Genomic DNA, 20,789 nt, shown 5'->3' on the forward strand with positions numbered 1-20,789 from the left:
GGATTCAGGTCTGGGGAACGGGCGGGCCAGTCCATAGCATCAATGCCTTCCTCTTGCAGGAACTGCTGACACACTCCAGCCACATGAGGTCTAGCATTGTCTTGTATTAGGAGGGGCCCAGGGCCAACAGTACCAGCATATGGTCTCACAAGGGGTCTGAGGATCTCATCTCATCTATGTGGGAAGCTTGTGGAAGGCTACCCGAAACGTTTGACCCAAGTTAAACAATTTAAAGGCAATGCTACCAAATACTAATTGAGTGTATGTAAACTTCTGACCCACTGGGAATGTAATGAAAGAAATAAAAGCTGAAATAAAATCACTCTATACTATTATTCTAACATTTCACATTCTTAAAATAAAGTGGTGATCCTAACTGACCTAAGACGGGGAATTTTTGCTAGGATTAAAATGTCATGAATTGTGAAAAACTGAGTTTAAATGTTGTTGGCGAAGGTGTATGTAAACTTCCGACTTCAACTCTATGGATGTCTCAACATTAAACACATCAGCTACTACAGCGACTGAAATGACTGCAACACTTAAAGAGCTGCAGTTAGTTTCGGAATGGGTAGCAAGGAATAAGATAGTCCTAAATATTTCCAAAACTAAAAGCATTTTATTTGGGACAAATAATTTACAAACCCTAAACCTCAACTACATCTTGTAATGAATAATTGGAACAGTGGGGACTGTGAAGTAACATGATAACATGCGCCCTATGTAAATATGGATTATGCGTTGTAGATGTGGTAGTGGAGTATGGGCCTGAGGGCACACAGTGTGTTGTGAATTCTGTAATGTTTTTAAAATTGTAGAACTGCCTTAATGTTGCCGGGCCTCAGGATGAGTTGCTGCGGTGATCCATAATAAATGCAAATACTTAATTGAAGAATCTCTCCTTTTGACCAATCACAGACGAAGGGGTGTAGACTTCAGCTACCGAACTTGGGTTTTCCTCAGTAAAAAATTAAACATGAACGAAAAGTCAAGAAATCATTTGCAGAAGACCAAAACTTAATCATAATATATGCACCAACTTTCAGATGGGAAGCATGCGGACGCCCTTACTCATGCAATTGTACATCTACCCAAGATGTTTTGCGCAGTATTTCTCAAGTGAAAAAAATTGCCATGAAAACCAGTAATGGGAATTTCAGCTCTTTTTACTTAATCTGATCTTTGACTAGTCAGTAATGCCCAGAGGACGCAGGACCCCCTACCGGTGAACGATGAACTGAAAATTCTACCAGCCTGTCTTTCACCATAAACATTGGAGCTGTCTTTTGTGACAAAGACTTGTACATGTATGCTTTAAATGTACATTTGTTGCTTGCTAGGCATACAATATTATTTATACATTTGAAAGGAGGTCTAGTTGTGGGCGCAACTAGACGAGTTCTTGAAAGATTCTTGGTTGAATGCATTGCTCAAGGGTGATATGCTAAATATTGCTTGAAAGAAGCACAAACGATTCGCTCTCAAATCGAGTTTGTTGAGCACAGACTGCGTGTATGTTTTGGTTCTAAAAAAAGGTGTCTATCATAATATTCAATAATCAATTAATTGCATTCCTTCTTGCACCATGCAATCAATTACCAGTTCAAAATATGTATTTTTCTTCTCCATGTTATTGCTGCCTGCAGCATGATCTATTTGGTCAGAGCACTTCTCCGGTGCCGCTTAGCCGAATGAGCGCATATTAATCCTGATGTGGTCAGTGGCCGGCAGGTCAAAAGAATAACTAAAATGAACGAGTCACTCAAACTACTGAGTCAGTACAAAGACGTTAAAATTGCAAACTGCACATCACTAATGAAAACTAGTTCTCTCTCCTTGAATGAGGACACACACTGCATGTTCCCACTCCCACTCGGAGTAGTACTGTTGACCAATCACCGACGAAGGGGCGTAGACTTTGGCTACAGGAACTTCGACTTGCCTCAAGAAAAGGAATGTGCAAAAACAGCTTTTTGGTCTTTAAGGTTAGGAGTGTGGTTAAGGTTAAAATCATATTGTAAGAAAATAATTTTTTTTAAGCAAGGTTTATGGTTTTTAAGGTTTTTAAGCAAGGTTTATGACTGTGGCAACTAGTGACGATCCGAATCCCTGCCGAAGACCAAAATGAACAAAAGTTATATATATATATTTAAAGTTAAATCCATAATGTATGCGTGAATTGTTTAGACTGGGAAGCATAAGGTACGCTTGAGGACATAATGAACACATTAACAAGAAGTAATGTTCGAGACTGTTAGGAGACCGGTAAACCTGCCCTAGTTCAGTAGCTAGACTTGTTGAGCTATTCCTTCCACGTTACATGTTTAATTATTAGAAAGTACAATACTGCTCAGGTCTGATATTTTATATTCCAAGATCAATGACATAGCCACGCAAACAAAATAGTCAGGTCACGGTTTTAGGCGAGTGTTTTAACGATGCGTCTTTCCTTCAACAACCAAAGATGTGCTTTGGGAAACGCATGACCACGCAGAGATAAGGTTCAATAAGTGCGTTGTTGGAGCATGTGTCGATACTAATAGGATGAAAAGAAAGGCAGTGTTGCTCTTGAATCAGCATTCTCCATTCAAATCTTACCTTAGTATTGTATGGAGGCGACATGTTAAAGAAGGATTTGTAAGTCTTGAGACAATTCAGACATGGATTGTGTATGTGTGCCATTCAGAGGGTAAATGGGCAAGACAAAAGATTTAAGTGCCTTTGAACGGGGTATGGTAGTACAGTAGGTGCCTGGCGCAACGGTTTGTGCATTTCACACACACAACAGTTTCCCGTGTGTATCAAGAATGGTCCATCACCCAAACGACATGCTGCCAACTTGACACAATCATGTGAGAAATTGGAGTCAACATGGGCCAGCATCCCTGTGGGACACTTGACACCTAGTCAGTTGCACAACTGAACGCATTCAACCAAATTGTGTCTTCCGCATTTAACCCAACTCTGAATCAGAGAGGTGCAGGCTTAATCGTTGTCATCAGCGCCCGGGGGGCAGTTGTTAATGGGGGTTAACTGCCTTGATAAAGAGCAGAATGGTAGATTTTTCAATCTTGCCAGCTCGGGATTCAAACCAAAGTGTCTTAATTGGCCGTTGGGCCACCACGTGCCGCCAGAACAGCTTCAATGCGTCTTGGCATAGATTCTACAAGTGTCTGGAACTCTATTGGACTGATGATACACCATTCTTCCATGATAAATTCCATAATTTGGTATTTTGTTGGTGGTGGAAAAAGCGGTCTCAGGCGTCCCTCCAGAATGTATCTCCCACAAGGGTTCAATTGGGTTGATATCTGGTGACACACACAAACACCCTTTAAACTAGAGGTCGACCGAGTCATCGGAATGGCCGATTAATTAGGGACAATTTCAAGTTTTCATAACAATCGGTAATCTGCATTTTCAGACACCGATTGTGGCTGATTACATTGCACTCCACAAGGAGACTGCGTGGCAGGCTGACTACCTGTTATGCGAGTGCAGCAAGGAGCCAAGGTAAGGTGCTAGCTAGCATTAAACTTATCTTACAAAAAACAATCAATCTTAACAATCACTAGTTAGCTACACATGGTTGATGATATTACTAGTTTATCTAGCTTGTCCTGCGATGCATATAATCAATGCGATACCTGTTAATTTATCATTGAAGTACACCCTACTTCGCCAAATGGGTGATTTAACTTCTTTGGAAAAGGGGGCAGTATTTTCACGTCTGGATGAAAAGCATGCCCAGAGTAAACGGCTTGCTACAAAGCCATGAATGCTAGAATATGCATATTATTAAGTTTCTAAAACTGTTTGAATGATGTCTGAGTACGGCAGGCAAAAACCTGAGAAAAAAATCCAACCACGAAGTGGGAAATCTGAGGTTGGTCGATTTTCAACTGAGCTCCTATTGAAGATACAGTGGGGTATTGGTAATGTTGCACTTCCTAAGGCTTCCACTAGATGTCAACAGTCTTTAGAACCTTGTCTGATGCTTCTACTGTGAAGTGGGGCCGAAGGAGAAGGGAATGAGTAAGGTCTGCCATGAGCTGACCATGCGCGTTCACATGAGAGAGAGCTGTGCTCCATCGCACTACTGAAGACAATGGAATTCTCTGGTTGGAACGTTATTGAAGATATGTTAAAAACATCCTAAAGTTTGATTAAATACATCGTTTGACATGTTTCTACTGTTACGGAACTTTGACATTTCATCTGCTTTTAGTGAACGCGCTTCGTGACTTTGGATTTGTTTACCAAACGCACTAACAAAAGTAACTATTTGGACATAAATGATGGACATTACCGAACAAAACAAACATTTATTGTGGAAGTGGGAGTGCATTCTGACAAAGATCAGCAAAGGTAAGTGAAGATTTATAATGCTATTTATGACTTTTGTTGACTGCATCATATGGCGGCTATATTTGTGTCTTGATTGGGCTCTGAGCGCCGACTCAGATTATTGCATGGTTTGCTTTTTCCGTAAAGTTTTTTTGAAATCTGACACAGCGGTTGCATTAAGAAGAAGTGCATCTAAAATTCCATGCATAACAGTTGTATCTTTTAGCCATATTTATTATGAGTATTCCTGTAAATTGTGGTTCTCTGCAAAATCAAAGGATGTTTTGGAACTTCTGAACGTAAGGCGCCAATGTAAACTCAGATTTATTATTATTTCATACTTTTGATGTCTTCATTATTATTCTACAATGTAAAAATAGTAATCATCAAGAAAAACCCTTGAATGAGTAGGTGTGTCCAAACTTTTGACTGGTACTGTAAACAGAACAAAAATATATGTCAAAGTGTTGGTCCCATGTTTCATGAGGTGAAATAACATACCCCAGAAATGTTTCATACGCACAAAAACCTTATTTCTCTCAAATGTTTTGCACAAATTTCTGTACATCCCTTTCAGTGAGCATTTCTCTTTTGCCAGGATAAGCCATCCACCTGACAGGTGTGGCATATCAAGAAGCTGATTAAACAGCATGATCATTACACAGGTGCACCTTGTGCTGGGGACAATAAAAGGCCACTAAAATGTGCAGTTGTGTCACACAATGATGCCACAGATGGCTCAAGTTGAGGGAGCGTGCGATTGGCATGCTGATTACAGGAAAGTTCAACAGAGCTGTTGCCAGAGAATTGAATGTTAATTTCTCAACGATAAACTGCATCCAACATTGTTTTAGAAATTTGGCCAACCGGCCTCAACCGCAGACCATGTGTTAACAACGTCAGCCCAGGACCTCCACATCTGGCTTCTTTACCTGAAGATTGTCTTAAACCAGACACCCGGACAGCTTATGAAACTGAGGGGTATTTGTCCGTAATAAAGCCCTTTTGTGGAGAAAAACAAATTCTGATTGGCTGGGCCTGGCTCCCCAGTGGGTGGGCCTATGCCATCCCAGGCCCAGCCATGGCTTCACCCCTGCCCAGTCATGTGGAATTCCTAGAGTAGGGCCTTATATTTCCTTATATGAACTCAATAAAATCGTTAACTGTTGCATGTAGTGTTTATATTGTTCAGTATAATATGAGTTGGTTTGGAGTGATATAACATTAGACACATTTTCATAATCCATTGTAGTCTATGTCAAGTGATGACTAAAGAAACAAAGTGCAAAAAAAAATCAGTTTGGGGGATCAACTACAATCACATGTAATAAGGCAAAATGGGTGAACTTTCAATTAAATTGGTTTTGGGAAACCGGCCCTGATCTCAAATTACACCGTTTCAGAATATGACTAGTACCGTTAGCTAACAAGTAATGCTGTTTTCAATAATGATATAGTTAATTAGCACAACTAAGTTTTAGCTAACAACATTGCCATAGCTAACTAGTTAACGTTAGCTAGTTGTCAGCCCAAAATGAAATAGCTATTGTTAGCTAGCTATGATGTCACATCAAACAAAGCTTTTGTATAAGTAACGTTACGAGAGTCCCAGTGTAGTTAGTTAGCTAGTTACTCTTGAACTTTACTGGATTCGTAACGTACAGTATGTAACGTTATCTAGCTAGATCATTTTAACGTTAACTGTGTGACAGATTTGCTTGCTATTAACCGTTACTAGCTAGTAGATTAGAAACACTCGCATACTCACGTAATGCTCGTAGAATTTAGAAAGTCGAGGTTTTCCATGGTTGTTGAATATTAGTATGGCTTTAATCATGATGTTCTGTTTTATGAAGGGAGAAAAAATTGTATACCTGGGACCCTAAAATCCTTTTCAATCTAGCTAGCTAAAACGGCAACCAGCTAAATTACATGTCGTTTCTCAATCCAGTTTTTGCGGAAATACTCCACGTCAAAATCCATTAATCTTCTTCTAACTACAGCAGCCGTGGTGGGTCAAACTGCGCTGGTAAACGTTTCATTTGACCAGTCAGAACTCAACCTCTACCACCTCTTTCAAGACACTTGAGACAGCTGGAGATGTCCCATTTTACTAGATCTGAAACCACTGGATAGTGTTACCAAAATGGCGGAAAAGTCCTAGCGATCTTCTTCTTCGTGTAGTTTTCCGGCAGACTTGCATGTTGCTGCCTTTTACAGAGTGTGAATAGCACATTTTACAACCCCTGTAGTTCTTCTGCACTAAAATTGGGGGGGGGGGTAGATATCCTTTATTCTTTATTCTTTTCACTGCTTATGCATAGGAAACATTCTGCCCCACTCGAAACTCTGGCAATCTCAACCTGTCTCTCTTACAGTGCACTTCGGATCACCAGATGCATGGGCACCCCCAAGTTGACACACAGTGCTTTCTCTATCACAACTTTACACTCCATCTGACTATACCCTCCTGCACATTTCTCACATCGTGGGATCTCCCTTCTACACACTGCTGCAACATGTCTGAATCCTTAGCACCTACAGTTCGGAACAGGCCCTCACAGAATAGCCATTGTAAACAAACCTGACCTTATATCAGGTAGAAAATATGTGTCAAAGCTCAATGAGACTTAGACCCAATGGCGTAACTGAGAAAAACCTAAGTCTCACCAAACGGTGGGTGTCACAAAAACCAGGAATATTATTTTTCATTTGATCCACCTCTACCCCACTAATCACTCAGGTTGAAACCTGAGATGCATGACTCGAAGCGGCAGCTTCCTCTGGGTGGAGGATGCACAAAATATTCGAACAATTCCAATTTTTGAAACGTTCACAGATGTAACCATTCCCAGTTTGTCCTTAACCAAGCTTGACACAACGTATGGGTTAGCCAAAAAGCAAGAATTCACTCTTTCCAAAAATGTCACTCCTACCACTCCAAGGGAGCTACCATTCCCACTGACAGGTGACTTCTAAGCTGTGACTTCGAGGTGTTTGAGGCACACTTGCAGCCCACAGCTTCATATTAATCCAAAATGTAATCAGCTGTTAAGAATGATGTAACTGTCAATGACTTACATTTTTAAAAGTTATCTGGGCTGATTACAATTTGTTCATTTTTGTCATCTGAATTACGTAATACGTTACAAGTAATCCGTTACTACCCAGCTCCTCTAACACTTCACTGAACTGATGCCCATTACCCACCCATGACCACTCTCCAACGTCAAACTCATGTCTCTCTGTCTTTCTTTCTCTCTCTCTTCTATGAGTGAATTTGTGTGTCATCAGGTTTCCAATAAACTTTGTACAAATGTACAAATAGGAAAAATTCCACGGTAAAGCCTACAGCTACAATAACATTTTTATGTTTTAAATGGGCCTATCCATATCATGTCACCATTTCCTATTTGATCCAGTCTTTTCATTTAGTAAAGTAGTGAAATAGCTGTGTGGGAGAATGACATCCCCATTACTCCCATTTACCTGATAAATTGGAAACAGCAATCTTCTGGTTAGGCCTACACCCATACTTCCCACAAGTGCCATCGTTTTCATTTTTGGACATAATGTTTCACCTAGGTTGAGCCACTAGGTGGAGCAAGAGCCCAATTGATTTAGATTAATAAGCAAACAAATATACACTCAGTGTACAAAACATTAAGGACACCTGTGCTTTCCATGACATAGACTGACCAGGTGAATCCAAGGGAAAGCTATGATCCCTTATTGATGTCACTTGTAGAATCCACTTCAATCAATGTAGATGAAGGGGAGGAGACAGGTTAAAGAAGGATTTTTAAGTCTTGAGACAAGTCAGACGGATTGTGTATGTGTGCCATTCAGAGGGTGAATGGGCAAGACAAAAGATTTAGGTGCCTTTGAACGAGGTATAGTAATAGGTGCCAGGCGCACCGGTTTGAGTGTGTTAAGAACTGCAACTCTGCTGGGTTTTTAACACTCCTGTGTGTATCAAGAATGATCCACCACCCAAAGGACATCTATGCAACTTAACACAACTGTGGGAAGCATTTCAGTGAACATGGGCCAGCATCCCTGTGGAACACTTTCGACACCTAGGGATACCTAGTCAGTTGCACAACTGAATGCATTCAACCAAATTGTGTCTTCCGCATTTAACCCAACTCTGAATCAGAGATGTGTATCCACGTCACCCACGCCCGGGGAGCAGTTGTTGTAAGGTGTTAACTGTCTTGCTCAAGAGCAGAACAGCAGATTTTTCCATCTTTCCGGCTCGGGGATTCGAATCAAAGTGTCTTAACTGGGCGTTGGGCCACCATGAGCTGCCAGAACATCTTCAATGCGCCTTCGCAAAGATTTTACAAGTGTCTGGAACTCTATTGGATGGATTCTACACTATTCTCCCATGATAAATTCCGTCATTTACTGTTTTGATGGTGGTGGAAAACGCTGTCTCAGGCGTCGTTCCAGAATGAGTCTCCCATAAGTGTTCAATTGGGTTGATATGGTGACTGAGACAGACAAACACACACACACACCCACACACTTTAAATCCCCTTTTCTCCTTTAAGACCCCTCTTTTAAAGTCACTGAGATATTTTCTAGCCATGGTAGCCTAAATAATGGGCAACTGGGCATTTTTATACATGACCCTAAGCAAGATGGGATGTTAATTGCTGAATTAACTCAAGAACAATACCTGCAGCTGCTTTCAGTATACTTTATATCCCTAATTTACTCAAATGTTTCCTTGATTTTGGCAGTTACCTGTATGTCCAAAGTGTCATGATGCCTGGCCACAACTGTTCATTCTGAAATTCAATCTTAATATTGTCAATATTTCTTACAAAAGTGAAAACGATTGGGCAAAATGATTAGTTCCGTATATTTTGACTATGTCCTTCTGACCTATAGATGTATACAGCGGGGCAAAAAAGTATTTAGTAAGCCACCAATTGTGCCAGTTCTCCCACTTAAAAAGATGAGAGAGGCCTGTAATTTTCATCATAGGTACCCTTCAACTATGACAGACAAAATGAGAAAAAAAATCCAGAAAATCACATTGTAGGACTTTTAATGAATTTATTTGCAAATTATGGTGGAAAATAAGTATTTAGTCACCTACAAACAAGCAAGACTTCTGGCTCTCACAGTGGTATTTAAAAATAATAATAAAGTCAGTTAAGAACAAATTCTTATTTACAATGATGGCTTAGTCATCATTTACAATGATGGCCGACTCATTAAAGAAAAAATCTTTGTTCAGTTTGAGGTAAGTAATTGCTGTTTTGATATCTAGGAGCTCTTTTCGGTCATAATAGACGGTAGGATCAACATTATGTACAAAATATTTTACAAACAATGCAAAACACACAAAATAGCACAGTTGGTTAAGAGCCCGTAAAACAGCAGCCATCCGCTCTGGCACCATTCTATATACCCCCCAAATACTTCAAAGTATTTTTACTTAAGTAATTTACAACATTGTGAATCTGTGACATGGTACCAATGTGATCAAGTGGTTTGTAACTTTGCTCCACGAGATTGTGTTAGCCCACTGAGCTAAAGCCTTTACTCGGGGCGCCAACGCATCTTTTCAGGTCTCAGGCATGGTTACTCATCAGTGTAGTTCACTGCCCAACCGCCATTACACTTAAATGACTGGATGTGAGCTCCAAATTGGTAGTTTGCACAGATGTATGAAAAGCTTAGGTGGTGTTATGATCTGATGGACTTTACATAGGCCTATTCTTCTTATTTAACCAACAATGATAACAAAATATGATCCAGATTTTTCTTAATGCTGTTATTAGCATAAAATAATAACTAATAATTATTATTACAAATCAATGTCACTGTCTGAAACAGAGAAATATAATTGTTTTAAATTAAACTCTTGATTTAATTTTCTCACAATTGATATCACGTTGTTTTGTTATTAGGCTCCTAAAACTCTGCTCTAGCTCTCTCTCTCTCTCTTTCTCTCTGACTCGTTGACTCAAGACCTGCCTAATTAAGAGGGCAAGGGGGCTATTGCAGAGGTCAAGGCCAAATAAAATAATGATGAAAAGAAAGAAGAGATTTTGTTAACAGCTGCGGCCAAGGCAAGGATTGGTCCAAGTTCATGATGTGGGGGTAAATAATGAATAATATTTTAACACCAAGAACTTAAGTGTATCTTGTAAATAAAATACCTGATATTATTTACAACGTTAATGTTGATTTTAAATATTGATGTTATTCCCATAAAGGTTTTCATATTTTAACTAATATGTTCACCCTTTTTCATAATGGTACAGTCCAACAACAGTTGGCCCCAAAAAAGAGTAGGCGACTCTATAAAGACTAGGCGATGCTCAAAAGTTAGTTAGAAAGCAAGCTTGCCGGGATAAATACGCGCTGAACCATGGAGCAAACCGAAGTGATGAAACCAGAAACTCTTGATGATCTGATCAAAGTTTTGCATAAAATCTTTGAAAGTGACAATATCAATGTGGAGGAGGTGCAAAATATAATGGAAGCATATGACAGCAATCCACAGGAATGGATGAAATTTGCAAAATTCGACCAGTTCAGGTAAAAATAAACGAATAAATAGGCCTATGTTTATTATTTGGAAAAATATTATTATGGCTCCTGTAGTGTTGAGATTGAGTAGGCCAGTTTAATTTAAAAGATATCCTATGGCCTGATGATAAACGTACTATTTAAAAAAAACAATAATAATCTGTACACAAATATCACAAATTAGGCTATATGCAGTTATCACCTTATCGTGAAATCCTGCAACGAATAGTATTACAATGAATTGCAAAAACTCCAGTAATTTACTTGAAATTGGTGGGGTGCTGGTGCTAACTTTAACTTCAAAGGTGTAGCACAAATGATCAGCAGGCATAGGCCCTAAACATATTCAACGCATGACAAAGGCTTCTTCTCAGGGGATTTAACAGCCATTTTATTTACATTTTATTTAACCTTTATTTAACTTAATGTGATGTCTCTCATAATATATGTGCAATTATTGATTGTGTTATATATTATATTGTTAATATAGCCCACATGTTGCATTTTATCTGCAAAACTCATTTGAATAGGCTAAAAAAGCATAATTATATTCAACTTTTGCCATGTAAAAAGGTATAAGCAATAGATTTAATATTTGTCAGTTATAGCCTAGCATGCATGCTCTCACTTTAAAACGTTCAAAAAAGTTACATTCGAAGATGTTTACAACAGAATGAGACTTTCAAAATGAGTTTCATTGTGTGCTTCAACAAAAGAAAACGCTCTATCCACAGTTTTCCCGGCTTGCACCATAAACTGGGAGTTGTTTTGGTTCTTGTGGGGGTAAATCGAGGGTGGGAACCCGTCCGCCAATCAGAATTTAGAGACAGATTCCTTTTGCGTTTGCGGTATGGGGTTGCAGCTGCCACAAGAACACGATTTTCTACGCGCTCAAAAACGTGACTAGTGTACCCATTGACTTTCGTGCAAAACGAGGGAACAACATGTCTGTCTGTGATGGCTCGAATTACTTTATAGACGTAATGCACGTGTTGCTTACGCTATTACGCTATTAAATATAATTTATGATTAGAGACATGAACTGGGCCATATGCGGTTCTATATCATCTGATATTAATACTCCTTTGTCAGTACTCCTAATAAATGTATATAGGTCAATCACTTAAGACTTTGAGATTAGCATTTATAGGTCTTTGGACAGAATTGTGGAAATTAGTGGATAAAACAGTGTGGAGCTAAAACATCATTTTTAAGTTTTCTGAATGAGTCACACCACTGAGAACAAAATACATTGCAATCCATCTGTTCAAAACCCTATTCCTCTGGTCTTACTCTTGCGCTAACTGTAACTGTAATGACTGTAGACTCAAGATAATTATGCCCCAACTTACTGTGCAAACTAATGAGCCTTGCATTCAATAATGTGAATGTCACTGCGTGGCATTTGTATTTGTGCCAGATGTTTTGCATGTACAGTATTGGAGTAATCAGAAATCAGTTTGTGGCTATACCATATGATTCAGTTTCCTAAATTTCAGTGAACAAAAGCCGTGGATGTCCTTTGTTCTAGTCAAAATTCATGAGTTGACACACACCCCAAAATGTTGCCGTGGTCGTCGTTTAAAAGACAGTCGCACACCCTATATATGCTCCCAATAATTGAATGGGTAAGCACTACCTTTGTTCTAACCCACACTTCTGTTTGTGTTTTATATTTGTGTTCCAGGTACACAAGGAACCTGGTGGATGAAGGGAATGGAAAGTTCAACCTCATGATACTTTGTTGGGGAGAGGGTCACGGCAGGTAAGACATTTTTTAGAAAACAATGATTCTAGTTATTTGATCTGGGGCAATTAAATCCCTCTACTTCAGAATTAATGTGGTAATTAAGGTGCTATGTCTATACCAGTGTATATATTGGCAGTGTCATAAATATTGACAGAACCAGTGTAATTACAATATATGACTTGTCAGATAGAACACTAGTATAGGTCTAGTGAAATGAAGAAACGGGCTCCAGGTAGAAAGTGTATGGAGATAACAAAGTCCAATGTTCTTGTGAAAGTCAACGTTATGCAAGTTTCATAAAGATAAATACATTTGTGGTAACCATATAATAAATTGCCCTTTTGAAACTTAACAGATATGAACAAGTGGTCACGTTGCTTGAGGCACAATGAAAGGAATATTATATCAGATTGTAGCTAATATAGTTTGAGGAGTTAAGTTATACTTTTTGTCAGTAGATGTGTAATATCCAACACAAAAGGCATAGAGTTTCTCTTTAAACAGGACTTAGAACTAATGGTGGTGTACATACATGTAACCACATGTTTGATTGCTGAGCCCCACATAACACTGTTCTGGCACATTCTAAGACTGTCTGTTTTACACCACTTGCAGCAGTATCCATGACCACACAGACTCCCACTGTTTCATGAAGTTGCTGCAAGGCCAGCTGAAGGAGACGCTTTTTGAATGGCCCGATAAAAAAACATGCAACATGGTTCAGAAATCTCAGAGAATCCTGCAAACAAACCAGTGTGCCTACATCAATGGTAAGACAGTTTACAGTTTATCAATGGTAAGACAGTTTAGTATTTCTTCAACATTGTGTGTCAGACAACATGAGGAGGCATTTGTTCATATGATTTACATACATAATATCATCAAGGTCTGATGAAAATGTCATAATGCAATTTCTCAAATTCTTTTTTAAAATATTTTTTTTGTTTATTGAACGCAGCAAATTCCCTCAATGTACTCTGAACATTTCATGACCCTAGGACCAAGAACATTTATAAAAATAGCTTCTAAAGTGTCATAATTGTATGTTTTTTAATAGGAAAATATGGTAAAGTTTCATCAGTACATCTTTATAAACATTCACTTACTGAATATCTTCACTTTCATTTATTTGATTCTGAAATCTGGTTGTATATGTTAAAAAAGGTTGGTACGTATTATACAAATTCTTAATGTATACTCTGGGACTCTATGGGCTTTGTTTGGTCTATGTGCTGTGTTTGGTGTGAAATTACCATAAGCGGAACTCACAGCTATGTGATACATGAATGTAGAGGTCGAATGATTATGATTTCTCAACCCCGATACCAATACCGATTATTGGAGGACCAAAAAAGCCGATACTGATTAATCGGACAATTTTTATATATATGTATATAAATATTTGTAATAATGACAATTACAACAATACTGAATGAACAATGAACATTTTTATTTTAACTTGATATAATACATAAATAACATCTATTTAGTCTCAAATAAAAAATTAAACATGCTGAATTTGGTTTAAATAATGCTAAAACACAGTATTGAAGAAGAAAGTAAATGTGAAATATGTGCCATGTAAAAATGTTTAAGTTCCTTGCTCAGAACATATGAAAGCTGGTGGTTCAATATTCCCAGTTCTTCAATATTCCCAGTTAAGAAGTTTTAGGTTGTAGTTATTATAGGAATAATGACGTGTCGACTATTTCTATCTATACCATTTGTATTTCATATACCTTACACTATTGGATGTTCTAATAGGCACTTTAGTATTGCCAGCCTAATCTCAGGAGTTGATAAACTTGAAGTCATAAACAGCGCTGTGCTTCAAGCATTGCTAAGAGCTGCTGGCAAACGCAGTAAAGTTTGAATGATTGCTTATGAGCCTGCTGCTGCCTACCACCGCTCAGACAGACTGCTCTATCAAAAATCAAATCATAGACTTAATTATAATATAATAATCACAGAAATACGAGCCTTTGGTCATTAATATGGTCAAATCCGGAAACTATCATTTCGAAAACAAAACGTTTATTCTTTCAGTGAAATATGGAACCGTTCCGTATTTTATCGAACGGGTGGCAACCCTAAGTCTAAATATTTGTGTTACATTGTAGAACTTTCAATGTTATGTCATAACTATGTAAAATTCTGGCAAATTAGTTCGCAATGTGCCAAACGGCCCAAACTGTTGCATATACCCTGATTCTGCGTGCAATGATCACAAGAGAAGTGACACCATTTGCCTAGTTAATATTGCCTGCTAACATGAATTCATTTGAACTAAATATGCAGATTAAAAAATATATATACTTCTCTGTATTGATTTTAATAAAGGCATTGATGTTTAAGGTTAGGTACATTCGTGCAACGATTGTGCTTTTTTCACGAATGCGCTTTTGTTAAATCTTCACCGGTTTGCCAAAGAAGACTGTGATTCAATGATAAATTAACAGGCACCGCATTGGTTATATGCAATGCAGGACAAGCTAGTTAAGCTAGTTAACCATATGTAGTTAACTAGTGATTATGTGGAGATTGATTGGTTTTTATAAGATAAGTTTAATGCTAGCTAGCAACTTACCTTGTCTCCTTGCTGCATTCGCATAACAGGTGGTCAGCCTGCCACGCAGTTCCCTCGTGGAAAGCAATGTAATCGGCATCCAAAAATGACGATTACCGATTGTTATGAAAACTTGAAATCGGCCCTAATTAATCGGCCATGCCGATTAATCGGTCGACCTCTACGTGAATGTTTCACATTCTGGTTCCATATCTTATAAATGTGTGATGTTTACCTGTTTTAGATTCCTTTGGGCTGCACAGAGTAGAGAACGCCAGCCACACAGAATGTTCAGCCAGTTTGCACCTGTACAGTCCCCCCTTCAAGACCTGCCAGACCTTTGACCAGCGGACTGGACACAAGAACACTGTCAAGATGACGTTCTGGAGCAAATTTGGAGAGAGGACTCCATTTGTAAGACTTCTTTCAGAAATTGACCAAACACAGAACCATAGATGTATAGCTTATCATAGCCATATCATTACCTGCTCTTCTGACTGCAATTTTGGCTTATTAAGTGTTAGCACCCTAGATATTATCTCCAATCGCTGAGGTAAAGTTGTACAACTTTCTTTTACCTAAGCGGATAAGTGCAGGAGAGTGATGCAATTTGTGAACGTATTGGTGAAAGGTGCCATAAATTTGTTTATATTATTCAAGTGGCTTGCTGTTGAAAGTCTACAGAGTACCGTCAGGCATTATATTTCATTCGATTGTCCCAGAACTTTATTGAAACAACCTGTTGTTGTCCCATGAATTGCGCATGGATGTCTTTGAAAAAAAGTCCTGAAAATGGCTGGCGGCTTATCTTAGGTAGTTAAGATGGAATTACAAAAACAACATTTTTTGAAAGCTGTAAAAAATGGATGGTGTGTGGACCTTCATTAACTAACAGCATTGTTGTAAAAAGTATTGTTCAACTTGACTGAGTGTTGTAAAAGTTCATTTTTGGTGACTATAGGATAATGAGATGATATGTGTTTTGGTATCTAAACATCATGACAACACACCTGGTTTGTGAGCGCTTCACACTATTCTGTAAAACTTATCTATTCCGTTGCCTGCAGACACATCCGTACTGTTAAGGCTACATTTACGTTTCCTTCCAAATGTTTACAGATGTTTAATTACACAGGAAGTCTTAAGTCTTTTCCACCCATTTAAATAACAGTACAATCAACAATTCAGTGACACTCCCCTAGTATTTTAAAATACATTTACTGCATTTTCTATGTGTTTAAGTTTATTATTTCAAAGTTAGTTTAAGAATTTCTGTTTCCACAGGCCGCCAGATGTGTAACAGAAAGACTGTATTCCAGACAGTAATAGATTTTAATCTATAGGGCAGGTTAGAGTCTGCTTTTAATGTTCAGGCTAGATGTGTGCTGTTACGCTAGAACAGAACCAGACTAGTTCTGCTTGGGGTTTGCCAACAGCGGAGAGCTTATCTAAAATCCACAAATTGCACAAGTTTACCTTGACCAAACCACTGTCTGGCCAGCACTATTACAACATCGCTTGCATATAGGATAAGATAAGAGTATGGGCACACAATGATCTACTACCACTTACCTTACCACCTCTCCCCTCAATGAATTGACAAAATAAATGCTTATTCAGGTTTCAAATATTGGTTTAGTGCTGGATTCCTCTCATATTTCTCCTTTGATGCATATCATGATGCTTTGGGCTATTGTCTAACTTACTGCTCTTGTCTTTTACAGGAAACCACAGTCTCACAAGAAAATAACTAAGAAGCTGAAGACATTTGCGTTTGGAATGACAATGTTGTAAATTCAGTCAACATGACACGGCAAAGAAGCAAAATGCGGACCTACAACTAAACAACCGTTTATATTGGAGCGGACATTTCAAAAGGACATGTGGGTAGTTAGAATGGCTTTATCACTGCCCAGTGTGAGCTTGGCAAAAACTGATGAGCACAGGATGAATGCATGAATAGGCTCAGCCATGGATTGAATCTGCTCTTTGTTTGGTAGGCCTGAGGAGACCCCTTCCCAATAACAGCATTCCTATGTGTCTATGACCTCTGTAACCACACTTTTGGACTGTTACGGCGGACGGTTGAAGTGTATAATGTATGAGTGGAAATAGGTTGTCTATTCAATCACATAAAGTGATGATCTAAAATCATTCTGTGATCAACAGTTTTACACTCAATGGAGCACTTTTATTGCGGTATAGATTTTTACACAAAATGATCTTAACACTTGTCAAAATAGTGATGTAACATGAAATAGTTTGTAAAGTCAAATTAGAGCATTTGGCAAAGGTAAAGCTTTATAAATGTATTGGAAAATACGATGCCTGTAATTTATATTTGCTGTGTTCAGTTTTTGGGGTACGAGAAGGGGTGATAATTGGTATTAGCTATTTCAGTGTCATTCTTGAATGTGTTTCATTGGTTTTCAGCCTATGTATTAGGAGACCAGTCAAGGAGAGTCTGGACTTTAGGGGCAGGGTTGTATCATAATAAAGGCAATGCTCTCACTTTTTCTCAGGATTTTGCCTGTTGTTTTAATTGTAGATGTATTTATATAGGTTACAACATAGTGCCACAATAGCATTGTCGGTTAAAGAGATTCTACAGTACTTTTGTATACTTTTTAGCCAATAGTTCTGAAAGTAGAGCTCACGAGCCAAAAGTGGTCCCCGGAAAATGTGTACTATTTCACATGTGCAGATATGTGCACCACGTCATTGCTCTCGCTTTGCTGTGTGGGCAACTTGCTGGCTGTCACTCAAATGGCAAGGGGCTGAAGCTCATTGGCAATAACTCGAATTGCTAAGGGGCTGGCCCATGGGGAAAATGTTGGGATTTCGTAGCTAATTGAGGTCAGACAGTAATTCTGCTCATAGATTATGCATGTATGAACTAAACATTGACACATCCAGCCCAAATCTGGAGGCTTAAATAATTAGTAGTTGCCAAAATTACACAACTTTAAAATGCATGAAAGAATATATTGTGAATGATAAGCTTTGCTTTGACTGTTGACCATTAAACATTACATATGTCATGAGAAATTGTTGTGTGTGTGTGTTTATTTTATCAATCTGTACTCTCCAACAAACAAAATGTTTTTGACATTACTGATATAAAACCCACTTACATTATATATATGGATATAAGTTCTCACTTAACAAATGTTTGCATGTGTCATACATTTGTTCTTGAAACAATATTTTATGAATGTGTTAATCTGAATTTGTCCCAGTATTGAATGTGATAAAGTCTTGTCCTGGTATATGCTACACTGATTAAGTGTTTGATGATAAGAGTCCAGTTTTAATGAGGTGAATTAATAAGGCAATTGTAACTGAGATAGGAGGAACACTTTAAATGTACCTTAGTTTGTGTTCCTTGTGTGCCTAATGACATTTGAATGAAACTTGAGAAAATAACTTGATAATGGAAGTATAGTTCCTCTACCAACATTATCCTAATGCCAGTGATTCAGCTAACACGCATGTCCTCAAACAGCAATATATCAACTCATTGATGGTGAAATGGACTGCACCCACAACATACTTTACCAAATGTTTTTCACAGGGTAATAGTTGGTTATTTTGGTGTGTGTAGGTACATGCGTGCGTGTATCAAACTGTTTTATTATATCTCAGCATGATACATTAATCATCGACTAACAATGGATTAATAGCAGTTTAAGGATGTCAAATCAAATGTTGTTCCTTCTACTGTGTCAGTGACTGTAACAATCTTGCTAGCTTGGAAATATCAGATGGGCAGGGTTTTGGTCTAGCACCACAGTACATCCAGTACACAAGCAACAGCTAAAATTAGTGGAGTTAACTTCATGGCTATTGTGTCAGAATGAGTATAAATGTGTAATATAGGTTTCAATATGAGTTTGAGTTAAAAAGACAGAGTTCCTTATGTTTCATAACCATAGCCTGTTTCTTTCCTAACGTAACCTTGCCTATGACCACAAGCAGAAAAGAGTTAAGCTGTGCCAGAGCACTGTGGTTTTACAGCCCCGTCAGTAATGTAGCTAGGGGTCAGACAAATGCCAAAATTTGCCACGTTGCTCATTTAACTCCTCATGGTTCAGAGGAACCATTAACTAAGAATTTCTAACAGACAGTGAGAATGAGTTGTGTAAAACTAAGGATGTGTCCAGTAGAAACTTTGTGACCAGACTTTGTGACCATAATACGACCAGAACTGAACATATAAGGAGTTTGTCACAGGTAAAAAATGGTTACTGCATTGTGGTGGACTAAAACCAAAGTTGCATAACCTGCTGGAGAGTACAGCATGAATTGTGCCTCCTTTTATTGGAGGGCATATTAACCTACCACACATATTAATGGAACCTATTCCTAGGAACCTTGAGCTTAATCTGAAATCTGATACTTGTACTGGAAACTCAAATGAAACTTGATGAACACATGAGTTTGAAAACTGAGTAAGCAAAAATTGACGCAGTCATTTTCTAATTGGCATAACCATAGACAAATAAATAAGCTATTAATATGAGGAAAGATACATATACATGGCATGGATGGTGGTGACTATCTTATATGCACTTTGAAAACTAAAGTGAAATGTTCACTTATGTGATAAGGTATACCGTGCAAGAAACTATCTGACTACCCAATGGACATAATAGTTGCAAATCATTTTGACTGCTGATCATTTTGTTCAGGAAAAACATTAATGTAAAATGCCCTCTCATTCATACCACTGACAAAACGTTTCTAATGCTGCTCATGCATGGATGCAGTTCGATACAACTAGTCCCTTTGCAAGATTCTTACAAATAACAATGAAAAATGTAATCACAAACTTGAATGATTTTCGTTGTTGCACCAAAAATAATCAGCAGCACAAGCATGCAGAACTCGGTAGATTATGAAAATCTACTTCATAACATATTTGACCTTAATGAAATGTTTCCTCTTCATAGGACATCTACTGTGCACATTGTCCTCAGTGGACCACAGTATCATATCTTTAGACCAGTTGTGACAGTCCATAAAACATAATTGCCATGTTTAATTTTCCAAACCATTCCTCTGTTCTGCTCTGACAATTTATTGTTCTTGACTGGGAAACCACACAGCAAAGTCTGCATTCTGTCCACAAACGAAAATGAAGTGTTCTATGATTTATAACCTAGAGAATTATATTACCACTCCTGCTTATTCAGAAAACAGACAGGGAATCAATTTTATGAAATAAAGATCAACTAGGCCATCATTCTAAATTATGATTGCTTCTCAATTATAATTTCACAATTTTCTGATCATTGTAATTTCATCATTTCCCAATAATTTATATATTTTTTTTACGTCAGCACTTTACTGGTAAAAATATGCTACAACTTCCCGGAAACCTCATACAGGAACATGCGGTCTTTACCCAAAATCTTTACTGGCAAAACGATATGCCAAATTCCCAAAAACCTCTGATGAACAAAGTCTATGAGTGGAGTGGGGTGAGTGTGCATTGCATAACCACCAGTATCAGCCTCTGTCTATGGAGGTCTGTATCCTCCAGCAGCTCAGATGGGTCAGATCAAGCAGCAG

At 38.2% G+C, this 20,789-nt stretch overlaps 2 protein-coding genes across 6 annotated transcripts in view; one reads left to right on the forward strand and one right to left on the reverse strand.

Moving 5' to 3' along the window:
• Nucleotides 1–6,520, reverse strand: part of LOC100305255 (adaptor-related protein complex 3, sigma 1 subunit) — a 29,976-nt gene extending 23,456 nt beyond the window's left edge. For 2 of the 5 annotated variants that reach the window (XM_021619887.2, XM_021619888.2), the window contains exon 1: nt 6,116–6,514. In XM_021619887.2, the coding sequence (XP_021475562.1) occupies nt 6,116–6,184 (69 nt within the window). In that variant the 5' untranslated portion in view covers nt 6,185–6,514. 5 annotated transcript variants of the gene reach the window in all.
• A 4,160-nt stretch (nt 6,521–10,680) lies between these two features.
• On the forward strand, nt 10,681–18,263 carry LOC110535689 (cysteine dioxygenase type 1). Its single transcript, XM_021620862.2, has 5 exons — nt 10,681–10,908; nt 12,587–12,664; nt 13,265–13,419; nt 15,460–15,629; nt 16,940–18,263. The coding sequence occupies exons 1-5, from the start codon at nt 10,739–10,741 to the stop codon at nt 16,967–16,969; spliced, it is 603 nt and encodes a 200-aa protein (XP_021476537.1). The 5' UTR covers nt 10,681–10,738; the 3' UTR covers nt 16,970–18,263.
• The last annotated feature ends 2,526 nt before the right edge of the window (nt 18,264–20,789 follow it).

Source organism: Oncorhynchus mykiss, chromosome 11 (genome assembly GCF_013265735.2).
Source record: "Oncorhynchus mykiss isolate Arlee chromosome 11, USDA_OmykA_1.1, whole genome shotgun sequence".
Taxonomy (NCBI): Eukaryota; Metazoa; Chordata; class Actinopteri; order Salmoniformes; family Salmonidae; genus Oncorhynchus; species Oncorhynchus mykiss.